At 34.8% G+C, this 16,667-nt stretch overlaps 1 protein-coding gene across 1 annotated transcript in view; it reads right to left on the reverse strand.

Annotated features, from left to right (window-relative positions):
- Positions 1 to 2,748: 2,748 nt before the first annotated feature.
- Positions 2,749 to 16,667, reverse strand: part of LYPLAL1 (lysophospholipase like 1) — a 36,502-nt gene continuing 22,583 nt past the window's right edge. Inside the window, exons 4-5 of the mRNA XM_072814980.1 lie at positions 3,897 to 4,012; positions 2,749 to 3,101 (exon numbers count right to left, since the gene is read on the reverse strand). Coding sequence (XP_072671081.1) covers positions 2,871 to 3,101; positions 3,897 to 4,012 — 347 coding nt within the window. The 3' untranslated portion in view covers positions 2,749 to 2,870. The remainder of the gene's footprint in view (positions 3,102 to 3,896; positions 4,013 to 16,667) is intronic.

A 16,667-nucleotide genomic window follows, 5' to 3' on the forward strand; every position in this document is an offset into this window, starting at 1 on the left:
AATAAACATTTTGCTTCACTTACGGATCATAAATGTACTAAAGTGCACTCTAAAAATTCAAACAGAAGAAATAGAGTAAAAAGTCCAAGTCTCTCTTCACTTATATCCTAGCTTTCTTTCTCTTCCTTTGCAAAATTCCAGTCTTCCCAACATAAACATATGTAATTTACTGTGATACTTATTTACATTTTCTTCTTGCCATTTTTCTTCTTCTACATAAGAAAGTTTCACAGCTATTTCAATTTCCTTGCCTTCAGAAATGTTTCTGTTGGTAAAGCAACAGAAAGGTTTGGGATGGGACAAAAAAGGAATGACTGAGTGGTTTCTTTAGGAGGATCCCTTAAACCCTGATGTTCCCAGCCTTAGCATATTTTTTCAGGCTCAAAACTTCGGCTTTAAGAGACCACATACATGTGGACAATAGGCATCTCAAGATTAGAGAGGAGAACTGGAAGCTGGAGACTCTCCTCAGAACATACTGCTCGTCATAACACAATGAGTAGCCTACTAGCCCACAGAAGAGGGGACCAGAATTGGATTGAAGGTTATCCACATGGAATTTTAGATATATCCTCCATGCATGGATCTACTTGAGATGGATTTATAACCATACTAACCAATACTAGAAGTAGCTTAAATTTGTTTGACTTACATTTTTATTAAAGACTTTTACATATGCTATATAGTTTGATCTTTACACAACAATTTCACAGAAAAGTATACTATGGCAGAGGCTGAGATTTATGCTAGAATATGTGATTATTAAGTTGAGAGGACAAGCATTCTAAAAAAAAATCTGGATTCCTTTCCTTGCACTATATTTGGGTTGTACACCCTTCTTTATGCCATGTATAGGTGGTACTCTTAAGGCAAATTGCAGCCAGAAGGGTTTTATATACGAGTAATACCAAGTATATTCAAGCCAAAGTATTTAAAAGTTCAAGGAGTTGAAGGTCATTAAAGGCTTGGGATAATTAAAACCCTGCACAGTCTTCTGTAAAAGGATTTTGGATTTTATTAAATTTTATCAGTCTCTTTCTCTCTCCCACTGAGAGAAGCACTTCATGCAGAGTTTGGAGGCTTCCTGTGTTGAGAAACAGCACTAAGAATCTGAGTAGATTGGGGTGGCTAGACTTTGTAGGATGGCATAGCAGGGAAGAGCAAGCTGCACAGAAAGAGAACTCCAGGAGTACCTGGGTGCTCAGTCAGTTAAGCATCTGTCTCTGGCTCAGATTATGATCTCAGGGTCCTAGGATTGAGCCCCACAGTGGGCTTCCTGCTCAGTGAGGAGTCTGCTTCTCCCTCTCCCTCTGCCCCTGCTCTCTCTCTTGCACATGCTCTTAAAAAAAAAAAAAAAAAAAAAAAGAAAGAAAGAGAACTCCAGAGACCTAGACACAGTCTACCTGGATTATTCAGCAGAGTACTGGAGTACTGATGCAACACTTGTGTGGGTAGACTATCTGAAACCAGAGAAAAGAATCACCCAAAAAGATTAGAGGGAACCACAGGATAAGAACCATGAAACCCCAGACCAATATGTATTGCAATCAAAATGCTCAAAATCGGTGATAAACTCTTAAAAACATCAAGAGTAAAAACGACATCAGACACAGAAGCACAAACATAATAATAATAACAGATTTACTCTGTGAAATAAAGTCAACAAGAAGAGAGTGGAATGCCATGTTTAAAATACTGAATAAAAAAAATGTTAATCTAGAATATCATACCCAGTGAAAGTGTCTTTTCAAAATAAATGTAAAAAACAGACTTCCTCAGACATATAAGCTGAAAGAATTCACTAACAGCAGATTTACAGTGGAATTATTTAAAGGACATCCCCTCAGGCAGAATGAAAAGGATACCACAAACACACAGCAGCACAAAAATAACTGAAGAGCACCGAGGTGGTAACTACACAGGTAGATAGATATATGTTTTCCTCATTATTTAAGGAAATAATTTAAAGGAAAACTGACTTAAAATAAGATAGTGGTAATAGGTTGTGAGATGTATGGTACATGCTCTTTATAGAATATATATAAATAGCAAAAATAGTATGAAGACCAAGAATGAAAAAAGAGAAGGTCCTTACACCAAGTGTGAGGTAGCATAATGAACTTGAAGGTAGAACATGACGAGTTAAAAGGGTATAATATATGGAAGTCTTCAGGCCCACATGGTTTCACTAGAGAATTCCTACAAATATTAAAGAAAAATTAATACCAACTTTACACAATTTCTTCCAGGAAATAGAAGAAGACAAAACATGTCCCAATATATTTTATGAGGTCAGTCTTCCCCTGATATCAAAACCAGAACAAAAATAGTACAAAACAAATTAACCAAAAAAAAAAAAAAAAAAACCCAAAAAACAAACAACAAACAAAAAACCCCCAAAACCTACAGACCAATAGCCTTCATGAATATAGACAAAATAGTAACACAGAGTATGCTCTCTGACCACAATGGATTTAAATTAGAAATCATTAAACAAACATATCAAATATTCCCAAATATTTGGAAACAAAATAGGGCACTTTGAAATAAAATGCCATGTTAAGCCTTTTCATGTTTTCCCATTGCCCATACTTAAACTAACTTTACGTTATTTTTAAAACTTAAATATTTATTCAAAAGGCCTCCAAATATTTACAAATGTATCTGAAAAATAATATACAAATGTTTGTCTAAATAAGATGATGCTACTCTCTGTGGTGCTAAGCATTTCAATAACTAGTAGAAAAATCAGTAAACTTGATATTTATTAATATTTAATTATCATTTATCAATTGTAATTTGGCAGTAAAAAACACTTTTCACAAAGACATTACATGTAGATTACCAAATCAATCTTGATTCATTCAACTTTAACTGTCCATTTCTCCTGGAAGTTTTGCAAGAATCCATGACTTCAGTTTTTCTAGCTCAGCTTTGCTTAGCTCATGGTAAACACCTGGGAAACTATGAAACTTCGTGCTCACTCCCAGAGATTTTAACATCGAGTTTGTCTCTTCACCCCAAGAATGAAGAACTAACTCATCTGCAGTACCATGGCACTGAAATAATTCAGGGAGTACACCATCACTTTCCTGAAGAGCCTAGAGAACAGGATATAAAAATGGAAATGCTTAAGAAATTCGTTTAAGAACATCACTTGGAAATCAGACAGGGCAGAAAAACTGCAATGTTACCAAAGCTTCAATATTCCAAGGGAAAAAAGAGTGGTACAGTGGCGGTACAGTCTAAGGCATACACTGTTTTATTGGCGGGGGGGCTCAGCCTGTTGCTGGCATCACATGAGCTACAGTTAGTTGTATGTGACCAGCACTGACTCCATAGAGGACTGCCTTGAACATGGTCAAAGTATTTCCTGGAGAAAACGTGACTCCATCAGACAAACCTCTTCATGTAGAGTGGAAGGATGGAGAAAGGCACTATCAACGGAAAAACTACATTCTAGCTTTCATTTCTGTATCTGCTGTTTCCATTTTTGGTATGAAGTTACAACGCTATAACGTTCTATATTCATATTATTAGCATGCTGCTATGAAACAGGTATCAGGAATGTAAGGGATTCTTTGTTTTGATGATATTCATGACATAATAAAAACCTTGCTATAATCATTCATATTTTTAATATGTATAAGGGATACATATGTATCATACATAGGTTATTTTTATCCTTTCCCCTTTGACACTGTGCTTAACAATATTCTTTCTATGGGATTTCCTGGACATTAATATCAGCTGGAATTAATATTTAATATAACTAATTGGGGATGGATTCCCAGCAGTGCTGTATGCATTGACTGTTCCTGCTTGATTTTGTTTGTTCCAATGTGTGAAATTTCATGCTTGTTTCTTTTGTTTTGTTTTTAAAATCTGGAACTTACCTGGTAAACAGCAGATGTTTTGTTCAGAAAACTTGAAAGAGCAAATACTCCTGCCACATCTTGATGATTTCTATATGCTAAATGCATTGCCATGCACCCTCCCATAGAAAATCCTCCTAAAAGAAGCAAAAATTCACTTACCAAAAAGAAAAAAAAAAAGGCAGAATATTTGTGACAATAATTTAGAACAAGATACATCTGTGTCAGGCCTCCACGCATGTTTTAAAATATTTGGAGACCTTTTGAGAGAGATAGTGCTAAAAATAAATTTAGTCTACTTTCAATCTCATTAAAAAAATACTTGCAATTGAGTAAATAACACTGGTTTATCCATGTCATCACTGGTAAAGAGATTTGTTATAAAAAGAGCTGGAATTAAAGAAATTATTCTGAGTAAAAATATACTATCATGTTATCATAATTCAAAATGAGTCATAGTAAAAGTGCTAATTAAACTTTTGCTTATACTTGTAGCATAGGAGTCCTCACACTGCCACCAGAATTAGTAACACACATCATTTTGTCGTCTTTGCCAAGCTCCAAGCCCCACGAGGAGTTAAATTTCTAGGGCCTGCCATATAATGGATGTTCAGTAATCTTCTAGGGAGGATGATCAAAACTTTGGTGAGCTAGTTAAAACATCCTGAATTATAATATTGTTTTGGAAACTGACTTATAATGGTATAATTAAAATGTATGTACCTATATGAACTTTTTCAAGAGAGTTAAAAAATAATTTACTCATTTAGCAAATTTTTATTGTCTTGTATGTGCCAAACACTGTGCTAGCCACCGGAGATATGCAGACTAAAATACATGGTCCCCATGCTCCCTTCAGCAGCACGTATCCTATACATGGGCCCTTCATGAGACATCACAGAATACAAGATGGGTATGTGATGCAGTAGCCCAACTGCAGGCTAGAGACCTGAAATGCTGTTCTTGAGCTTGAGTGAGAGTTAAAAGGTGTCTTATTTACATTTTGTGAGAAATAAATATAGAAAGTAAATCACACAGCCACACATTTGTGGAAATATAAAAATATACATTGGTACAGAGTCCAGATCTCATTTCTAGTCTCCTGCTTTATTTCACTTAACAAAGTGCAAAGTTGAGTCCTTGTAGAATATAAATTTGAATTTACTATAATCTCCTTTTACAGATGAAGTGAACCAAGGCACTAGATTAGGTGATCTGCTTAAGGATGCACCCTTAATTTTAGCTATAAAGCTAGGACTTTCAGAGTCCAGATTGCTTGCCACGGACTTTAATATACTCTACTACCCTCTGGCATTTATTAAAATAGAACTTTTAATTTCTTTATTTTTATATTTTACTTATTTATTTAATAATGCTTAATAATATTATTGGCCTGCCAATATTTGGCAGGATACAAATGTATGAGTGAAGATTACTAGGCTTGTGAAGTTTAGCTTTTCAAGAAGTACATAATATGTAAATAATTACAGTGTATGATAAATATTACATCTGTGGTTTTCAACATACCAGAAAGAAATAATAGGGTCTCATCAGTAGCAGAAGTTCACTGTAGATGAGAACTACTTGAAAGGCTCTTTCAAAATAACCCCCACTCCAGTCACAGAAGCAGAAACGTCTGAAGAGAGATCATGAATGGACTGGCAGCGGAGGAGGCATCATACACATCTTAAAATTGAATATGAGTTGCGTATGTGCATCGGATTCTCAAAAAGGTTAAAAACTACTGGACTACATTACCTATGAATGTGTACACTGATAAGCATGACATGCCCCATTTGGATATGCAGAGTTTACCGCAGACAAGATAGTGTTTTTGGTAAACATTCATTGTAAGTAAGCGCAGAAAATTTGAAACTTACTGGGTTTTGCTGCAGTTCTAGTTACAGGCTTCTCTTTTTTCCTCAAGTTTTCTATGTAATATAGTGTGTGGGTTATAAAGCAAACATCTTGAAGTATAATTCTTGTCAAGCTTTAATTCAGTAACTAAGTTCTCTAGATTTTGAAATCCTTGAGGGTAAGAAACAGTTCTTTCTTCCACCATCAGACTGGTTGCAGGCTTAGGAGGAGCTCAGCAAAGTGTCCTCACTCTCTGGTGCCCATGTGAAGAAGAACTGGCTTCCTTATTGTCCATGCCCAGTGGGGAGTATGCTTGCTGGTACACAGCGACAATGCAATATAAGTCTGTTTAGTCTTAGAAACCATATATTATAGGATGAAAGTAGTAAAACATCTCTTAAATTTATCATACTTAAGGCACATGAAACATTTTCTAATTTAAAGTCTGGTGGAAAGAGGACATACTGAAATAAAGAGAAACTGAATTCTAATCCTGCTAGTGACACTCTAACTGCGTGTCTTGGAGTAAATTATCTAAAACCTAAGATCTCAGTCCCAGTTAAGATTAGATAGCTGGAAAAAAAAATATTAGATAGTTGGACTAGATGATCTTAAGGGTTTCCACCAAGTTCTTTTTTTTTTTTTTTAAGATTTTATTTATTTATTTGACAGAGAGACAGAGAGAGAGAGAGAGAGAGAGAGAGCAAGCACAGAAGCAGGGGGGAGGGAGAGGCAGAGGGAGAAGCAGACTTCCTACTGAGCAAGAAGCTCGATGTGGGGCTCCATCCCGGGATCCTGGGATCATGACCTGACCCAAAGGCAGATTTTTAACTAAGCCACCCAGGCACTCCAGGATTTCTACCAAGTATATATACAAATGCTTAATAATCATTTGTAAAAGTCAAAACAGCAAGGACTTTCAAAGTTTACAGTTACTGTAAATACAGAAACCTTTCAGTTTAAGAATAAGAATCTGTATCTCCCAGAATACAATTTCAGCCCTCCTTAAAGTTCACAAAACCAATCCTAGCAAATGCTTATTACTTCCTTCATCGCTTTAGATTTCCCCTTTTTCAAATTTACTTACAAAATCAATTCTACATTGCTTATAACCAAACACTGTTAACAACAAAACTACATCTCTAAGATGAGGGGAAAATGTGAGGGAGGGAGAGATGGGGTTGCTGGAAGAACGAGAGATCAAGAACGAAGGAGAGAGACACAAGACCACAATACGGGGAGGCAGCAGCAATCAGGAGTTCAACTGGACTTCCAATTGCTTCCCTGTAGCAAGACAACATTCTCCAACAGAAGGAATCATGTGCCGAATCATACCAGAAACTTCTCCTAACATTGAATTCCTGGGTGGAATTCATCAAGTAGTTCTTTATTAAACATAAAACTCAAAACAAGACATTTTACATACAGCCTCTTCTGCTCTTGACTCTTTTATATAAGTCGAGGACATAAAGACCGAACATTCAATAGTCTGTAAGGTTTACGTGAACAGGGATTTTTGTCTGTTTTATTTGATGTTCCCTCCCTATGCTTAGAACAGCGCCTGGCACATAGTAGGCATTTAATAAGTATCTTATCGAATAAATATCAGTTGTGATTCTATAAGAGTATTTCTATAAGGGGACAAATTGATATCTTCAGGAAATGTGGCTCTTTGGTGATCTGACTGGATGTAAAAGTGAAGCTTAGAAAAAGCAGGAGGGAATGGTTAGTGTGCCCCAGGCTAACAATTTCTAAATCTGGCTCAATAATAAAGATTCTTAGACTCAGCCCCAGGCCCTCTAACACAATCTCAAAGTATATGTCTAATTTTTAAAAGCTCTTCTACCTATAAATCAAATGTATGAGAATCATAGTCTTAGAAAAATATCAATGGCTGCAAGGCAGACAATTCAGGATTAGGTATTATGGGTAAGAACAGAAAGTGAAAATATGGTCATGATTTAAAAGAAATCCATATGTTATAGATACCAAGCCTGTAGCAACAAAGTTTTTATTTTTTGGAGAAATTCAAGAGCTTGAATTATATTTTTGCCAAACGTACCTACGGAATGTATCAAATGTGACCAATGTGACTAAGGAACTAAATGTTTAATTTTATTTAATTTTAGCTAGTTTAAATTTAAGTTTAAATAGTCACATGTGGCTAAGGACTATCATATTGGACAATAAAGTTCTAGGTAATCTAAGCTGCACCAATAATTGAAAAAAGCTTCAAAATTCATAAAATGGAGCAAAAAGAAAACATTTAATAAAAAGATGCTGAGGCTAGGATCATTAAATGTGATCTTTTAATATGATTGAGATTTAAGAATCACAGGATTTAAAATATGAACAAAACAGATAAGTAAGCAAAAACAACTTAAAAAATTACTTTAAAACCATACATATTGAGAAAATTTTACAGATCAAATTTCCCCCTCCAACATTTCCTTTTATTGACTAGGGTAACCTAATCACTTTCTGTGGTTTCAGAGCCCCCTGGCCGAAACCAGCCTATGAAGAACAAAACCAAAAGTAAGAAAGAAAACATTTTCCACATCTGAGATGTCATTATGAACAAACATAAATGCATCCTACAGACTTTTAACCTCATGTTCAGTACTCATAATTTACAGTGAAAATAAATGTACTCATTGAAATCTTATTAGAGATTTAATCTAAGTCCCTTACCTAATTATAATCTTGTGAGGTAATCTGCAATTTTTGACCAGTCATCTTTGATAATATAATTACCTTTAGCATCACAACTTACTATGAAAAGGGACTTTGTGTATTTTTTTCTAATAGAAGGAAATTTAACACAAAAGACTGGTTATCTGAATCCAATTTCCATCAAAATATCTAAAATGCAATATAAAATATACTGTTCAATAAGTAAATACCAAATAGTAAACTCATTGTAGGTAATGGTTATAACATATATTTATAGTTGCTGGCAAAGTATTAAAACGTCAAGAGTTAACATTTCAACATACATTTAAGATTAACAAGCTGAATAAAACATGTTAAAAAAATAATAAACCTAACTTTTATGAGCTCTTTAAATAAAATAAAACAGAAACAATGTATAAAAAACTACACTGGGAAAACTAATCTATCTGAAAACAAAATCCAGAGGAAAAAAATACTTAAAAACTCAAGTTTACCATCAATTGCATAGGATTTTTAGAATGTAATAAAATCTACCCTCCTTCAAATTTCAACAATTATTTCATTTAACTTATGTATCATAATGATTCAGACTGAACCGTGATAAAGTCTCAAAAAGTTTGGGAATATATATTTATTTGTCTATGTTCTCTGATACAAAATTTACAGGGTAAACAAAATACTTATCCATCTTCCAGAAAAAGCTGTTTGAACAGGAGTTCCAAGCTTTTAAAGTTCTAATTATTGTTGAAAAAACACAAGTTGCTTAATGAAGGCAAATATATGTTAAAATAAAGTAGAAATTTGCTATCATTCTCAAGTTTTAGCTCAAGAGAGCTTCAGAAGAAATTCGTATAAGGTCAGGACAAAGGAAGCCTGGAAATTTTGGTGCTAATTCATCTTGGTCATTCTAACTATCCCTTCATTTTTAAATATTATAAAAAACATTGATATATATCTAACATATAAAGCGTTTTCACCATATAGGCAGAAATAAAATGACCATCCAAAGTTTCAACTATTCATACGTAATTCTGACATGTTTTCAGAAGTTCATTTTAATTATTAGACACTCTACATGTGTAATTTTTGTACCTTTTTCTTTCAAATCATACTGACTTAAGTCTTTCAAAAGAATTACGAAATCCATAATTTTATTCATTGAACACATATTCATAAAGTTACTTCTATGTGTACATACAGTATCTGTTACATAATATTCAATTGTATTAATAGACAGTAATTCCCTTAACCATTTCTCACGATGGGTATTTAGAACATCCATGTAAATTAGTCAGGTGTAATTCCAGGAGAACTTGATTTTCCCTGCTTCAAAATTCTGACAGTATGCTCATATTATCAAAATTCTTATTATCTGGTTGTATCACTTGTCATGTTCTATACGTCCTAGATCAAAGTTAAACCCTAAATTTTATCAGTTTTGTCTTAGCAAATTGTCACCACCTAGTGGCCAAAAACGGAATCTCATCCTGGTACAAAGGTGACCAAGTCCAAGGATCTGGGTTCTAGTCCCCCTCATTTTATGTTAGCTAGTAATCTCTTTGAATCTTAGTTTTCTTTTTTTTAAATATCCTGTTTTCACTATCACAAAGCTCAAAATAGACTTTGTACATGAAAACAACCTTATAATTTGATGCTATCTGAAAACATAATGTATAATAATGAAAATTTAAAAACTGTCAAGTGTAATACAAATGCCACCTATTTTCATAGTACTACTACTATATATACTTTTAAAGCAGAACGGTACACATGGGAAAAATTATATACCTTTCTCCATTTTGATTTCTCACATTACATGGAAACATACTAAAAGGAAATGAGTTTCAAGACTGACATTAATATAGTACTATGAATTTGCTTGCATTCTGCACAATGGACACTCCCCATATGTTAATAAAACAAGAAGACAAGATAATCTAGCATTATTAACAATCTTCGCAGGTTACAAGATTTGAACCAACAGTTTATTAGTAACTATACTGTCAGCAATCAGAAAGTGATTTAAAGTCACTATTTTATTGTCCATGTTTCTCCCTTTTTATCTTACCCTCTGTAGAATCATGTGTGGTATAAATACATAAAATCAAACAAGCTTTCTTATGTCTATTTTTTTTTTTAAGATTTATTTATTCATGAGAGATAGAAAGAGAGAGAGAGAGAGAGAGAGGCAGAGACACAGGCAGAGGAAGAAGCAGGTTCCATCCAGGAAGCCCAATGTTGGGCGTGATCCCAGGACTGTGGGATAATGCCCTGAGCCAAAGGCAGATGCTCAACCGCTGAGCCACCCAGGTGTCCCTCTTATGTCTATTCTTAATATACAGAGTGAGGAGTCACAAATTTCTCCAAGGAACACACTGGTGTTTCTTGACCATCTCCTCTGTATCCAACTCAAACACTGGGACAGGTAGTAAACTTTTTGTCTAGTTCTTCCTATCTAACCAAAGTTAATTTATTTTTTTCCATTAAGAAAGCAATATATTTCCACTTATGACTAAAAACCCAAGAGTTTGTTCTCACACAGCTAATGCTTGCAGCTGAGTATCATGTCCTTCAGTATAACCTTATTTATCTTTGTGTTCCTTAAATCTGAAAACAGTGTCTGTGTCAGTTGCCATCATTCTCTTGGATCTATTGCATTAGCCACCTTGCTATTCTCTTGACCTTCAGACTGGCCTGTCTTCCATAGAGTTAACAGCATAAGCTTTCTGAAATGCACATTTGATCAAGTCATTCTCTATTTCTAATTTGATAATTATCGGGGGTTGAGTGCATACTCAACTAGTATATCCTGAGAGATTCTGATGTGCTCCTTGCTTCCTTCTATAAATGTGTTCCCCTCTTTGTTTACCAGTCATATTTTTACTCATTCTTTAAAACTTGCTTGGAGAGTCCTCTCTTCTAAGAAGCAGTCCCTAACTCCCCCAGAATTTACTTGTCTTTCTTCACTGCTCACATTGTACCCTGTACACACTTTTATAATACATTGTATCAGAATACCTTACTTCTGTATCTCCCTCATTAGGCTGTAGAATTTTTGATAGTTTTCTTGATACTGCAAGACTAAACACTTTTATGAACAATTTGGAGATCAAATTTGGTATGAGAAGTACCATCTTTGACCTGAACAAACTAAGTAGACTATCCAAAAACAGTTTGGAAAACATATATTATAAAAACAATTGTTTTTATTTTTTTATTTTTTTAAAGATTTTATTTATTTATTCATAGAGACAGAGAGAGAGAGGCAGAGACACAGGCAGAGGGAGAAGCAGGCATCATACAGAGAGCGTGATGTGGGACTCGATCCAGGGTCCCCAGGATCACGCCCTGGGCTGCAGGCTGCGCTAAACCGCTGCGCCACTGGGGCTGCCCAAAAACAATTGTTTTTATAAAACTAGGTTTAATATAATAAAATATCACTAATCAAAATAAAACCAGACAACGAACAGACTCCCACCTACCCAAATACAGAGAAAGGTATTGTTTTACAAAGTTATACTGGTTGCAGTTATAATCTGAGATGAGGGTTCCATGAGCACATACTGTATGATATTATATCAGAAATTTTACTACATATTAAGTCAATAAGGATAACAATTTTTGTACCTATTAGCTCTATGTTTTTCTTTTCCAATCTTAAAATTCTCTAGTTTTCCCTTTTACAAGTTTTTAAAATAGCCCATCCTCGCTGTGGTGCATGTGTGTATGTGTGTAATAAAAACTGCTCAGAATCTTAAGTGCATTTTTCTTTGACTTCCCATTGAATCTCTTCTTTATTAAAATGTTATGAGTAGCACTTAAAACTTACTTCTCTTAAAATGTTCTGTAACAGACACTACAAAAGCATAAAAACCAGTAGAAAAATATAAAATCAAATTATTAAATATTAAATTAAAAATAAGATTATTTAATATTAATATTTAAATATTTAACCTATGAAAAAGAAAGAGGGAAACACAGCATGTATACCTAACACTAAGCAAAAATAAGACAGCTAGTAGGGAAGAAGTAGTGAGCTACCCTATGAGTGTCCCAGTGGCAAGCCTAGCCTAGTTGGCAGGGCCTTTCTGTTTGGAGAGGCTGTGGCATAAGTGGTAGAAAGACTATATAACAGCAAGAAAATGGTCTCAACATTGCATGCCAGACACATTTCCAAGTATTTCATATGAATTGACTAATTCAATTACCACAACTCTGTATGACAAGTACTGTTATTATCATCCAAGCACAGAGGTTAAGGAGATCACCACAGAGTAGTGAATCCAGGTTGGAAATCTGTAGGCTGAGGCCAGAGCCCAAGTTCTTACTTGTTTTATACTGCCATCGGATGCATCAGTGCATCTGTAATTATGATATTCGTAACTCAGGGAATGCATGTACTAATATTCAAACACAGCAATGATACTGCTTCTTGTGCCATGTTTTAAAATAAATCAGTGGTTCAGTGGGCAGTAAGACAAGCAAATAACAACCACAACAAAAAATTTCTTGCAGGATAGAATGCTATTTCTTCTCTGCATTAAGAACTAACCCATGTAAAGAATCCAGCACACAAAAAGGAGGTAATATAACTAAATTTTTTGGTCATAGCATAAGAGGTCAAGGATCATGTGTATTTTGGGGTACATGTTTAGTGCTGAAGAATCCTTCCTGAAGATCTATGTTCATTGACTAGCTAAATAACTAACAATTCAAGTAACAAGAACATCTTGCATCTGCACTTTGTGGTCCCTTTCATATCTCAAACTAGGAAGGAGGCATTTGGATAGAAATTAATCAGTTCAGGGATCCCTGGGTGGCGCAGCGGTTCGGTGCCTGCCTTTGGCCCAGGGCGCGATCCTGGAGACCCGGGATCGAGTCCCACGTCGGGCTCCCTGCATGGAGCCTGCTTCTCCCTCTGCCTGTGTCTTTGCCTCTCTCTCTCTCTCTCTCATAAATAAATAAAAATTAAAAAAAAAAAATTAATCAGTTCATCTCACAAATTCTAAAAAAAAAAAAAAACAAAAAAACAAAAAAAACCCACTTTTTTTTTTCTTTCCCAGCTATATTTTATATTTGTAAAATAATATAATATATAAATATTTTAATGTTTTAATATGCCTTTGTCATAAATTTCAGATGTTACCATTTTATAATGTAGTAACCTACAAAGCTTCCAAAATGAAATGTTGTTATAAATTCAGGGAATTTTGATGAAATACTCACTATATTACTGATTACTTTATAAATAAGACTATCCTTTAACTAGGTTCTCTTGGTACTTCAGAAAATAATTAAAACCCCCAAGACATGGTAAAAAAAAAAAAAAAAAGCAGAATAAATTCCAGATGAATCATAGAATTATGTGTAGAAAAAAAAATAAATTGCATTACAGAAAACCAGTAGAGAATCTATTTGAATATTTACACAAGTTCTAGAGAGTCTTAAACTGAGACCTTACTTGGAAAAGAAAAATCATAAAAGGGAAGACTAACAGACAATTAAGAACAGTTATCCTGTGTTAAAATATAACAAACAGCATTAGAAGGAAAATAACAAATTAAGTAAAATTAATGACCTTATTTTCAGCAACATTTTTTACAGCAATATTATTCAGTGAGGATGTAGTCAGATGGACATTCTAACAGGGGTGGTAGAAATATCAATAGGTATAATTCTTTTGTGAAAGGAATGTGACAACATGTATTAGAAGTCTTAAAAATGTTCAGTTAAACTCAACAGGAGAAGTAAACCTTGATTCAAAATTCTTATTAAGTGTCTGATCTTACAACAGTCCCCACAGTCTCTTTTTGAAGATGAATAAGATGAAGCAGCTGATGGATCTGGGGAATGACAGTTATAGATCAATGTGACAGTCCTCAATCCATTAGAGTATTTTTTACTTTTTTTTTTAAGATTTTATTTATATATTCATGAGAGACAGAAAGAGAGACAGAGACACAGGCAGAAGGAGAAGCAGGTTCTTCACAGGGAGCCCAATGCAGGACTCGATCTCAGAATCCCGGGATCACGCCCTGAGCCAAAGACAGACGCTCAACCACTGAGCCACCCAAGCATCCCTATTTTTTACTTTTTTTTATGTATGAATATTTTATAATTTTATTTGAAAATAATCCCTTAAACTGTTCTTTTCTTTTCCCACTGTTATCACATTACTTCAGGATCTCCTTACCTTACAATGATCAATTCAGTGACTGGATTTCCCCACACTCAACTTTGCATCTCTTCACTTAACCTTTCTGCCAGATTAATTTTCCTGATGCACAGTTCTAAGGAGCTGTAGGACTCAAAGGCCTTCTTTAATCATCCCTCACCCATCATCCACAGAAGAAAGGACAGAAGGGGACCCAAAAAGAGTTTGAGAAACCTAGAATGAGCCAAGTATTTGACAAATATCACCACCCAGTAAAACAGATGTTGTGCTGGTATTCCTACTTTCCAGGCAAGGCAGCAGAAAAGCAGTGTAGGAAATGTAGTGGTAACAGGGCAGATGTCAAGTTCGAACCCACGTTTGTCACTATTACCATTATGCTCTGTAGTCTCTTAGCCCAGCTATCAGAGTCAACAAGGCATTTTGGTCAGACAACGAACTTTCCCCTAAAGCCATCTAATGTCCAGACGTTTTCAAGTACTACTTTTTTTTTTTTTTTTTTTACTTCATCTTATTCTCTATGCCTAGACCTCCACGGTAGTTAAACTTTTATTTATGCATACATCTCGAATCTCAAATGTCATTGCTAGCTTCCTACTAAACAACTATTAAACAATTATTGAATAGCCTCAAATAGGTACGATCTCTGTTTCGTCTGAATTCCTGTGGTACTTAATTAAATCAAGTTACTGATCAGGTCATGGCATTCATATAAACTTCCTAAGCATCTGCTCTATGCCAGGAATTGCAATGCATCCTGGGAAATAATAATAAATATATGTGATCATTCTCTTTGAATGTCAGTTACACTGCTTTAGGGCACTCACAACAGGCTTGCTGGCATTACAGTTTCGCTTAAGTACCTCATGGGCTCTTCCAGGTTGTTAGCAGTTGTGACACAGATCCTTTTCTATTTATCTGTGTGTCCCTTTGGGCATTTAACATCGCTTGGCACGCAACAGGAACTTAGAAAATATTTGCTAAATGATGAATGACGAACCCTGCTGTACATTCTCACATTCTGAATTCTATCTTGTTAAGTGTTTTATAATGTACCCCCAGACTGAGCTGGGTGCCCTTCCTCGTGGTCTCTCCAGCACTCTCATTTTGTTATCTATTTCGATGCTGAAACAGAAGACCAGAAAAGGGATGTTGCTGGGCTGGATGGCACACTGCTTTTTTTTTTTTTTAATTTTTATTTACTTATGATAGGCACACAGTGAGAGAGAGAGAGGCAGAGACACAGGCAGAGGGAGAAGCAGGCTCCATGCACCAGGAGCCCGACGTGGGATTCGATCCCGGGTCTCCAGGATCGCGCCCTGGGCCAAAGGCAGGCGCTAAACCGCTACGCCACCCAGGGATCCCATACACACTGCTTTTAACTAACAAAAGTGGAAGCTGAAGGCAAGGCAGAAGAGAATGGATTTTACGGATTATATTATACTGCCTCTCAACTCAATGACTTGTTCAGTACTTCAATAAACACAAAGGAAGTTTATTGATGTACCCAAATCTTTTCTATATTGGATCCCAATGTGTATTTTATTATTTTTTTTCCAATGTGTATTTTAATGTTATTTAGAATATGACAGAGATAGCCAATCTGCTTTATAATTTCATCATTAAATACAACTCATTATAAATTGAAGTTATATTTGAAAATAAAACTCCTTCACCAAAATATGTCCTGCAACATCCATTCTACCCAGCCAATCTCATTTTCTTATGCATTATAGAAATAGAGATTTTATAGTTTATGTATTTAATGATTACAGAAAAAGAAAAGGGCATTAAGTAGAATAAACAGCTTATATAAAGGCACACTGTATCCCCCTGGAAACAGAAATTGCTGAAGATATATTTAACAGGAGTTTATAAATGCCCTATTCCTATTACTAACTCTGAAGTTTACTTTTCATGAATTTTATATTATATTTTGACTGTATATGCTACCTCAATCATGGCCATAGTAGTTTAAACATGTTTATAAAACTTAAGCTCATTTAAATAAAATATTTTAAAAACTGAAATGAATTATCTCTTAATTGAAAATTAAGCATGGAATTCTCAAATTATGTTATCATTAAAAA

Source organism: Canis lupus, chromosome 38 (assembly GCF_048164855.1).
Source record: "Canis lupus baileyi chromosome 38, mCanLup2.hap1, whole genome shotgun sequence".
In the NCBI taxonomy this organism is placed as follows: domain Eukaryota; kingdom Metazoa; phylum Chordata; class Mammalia; order Carnivora; family Canidae; genus Canis; species Canis lupus.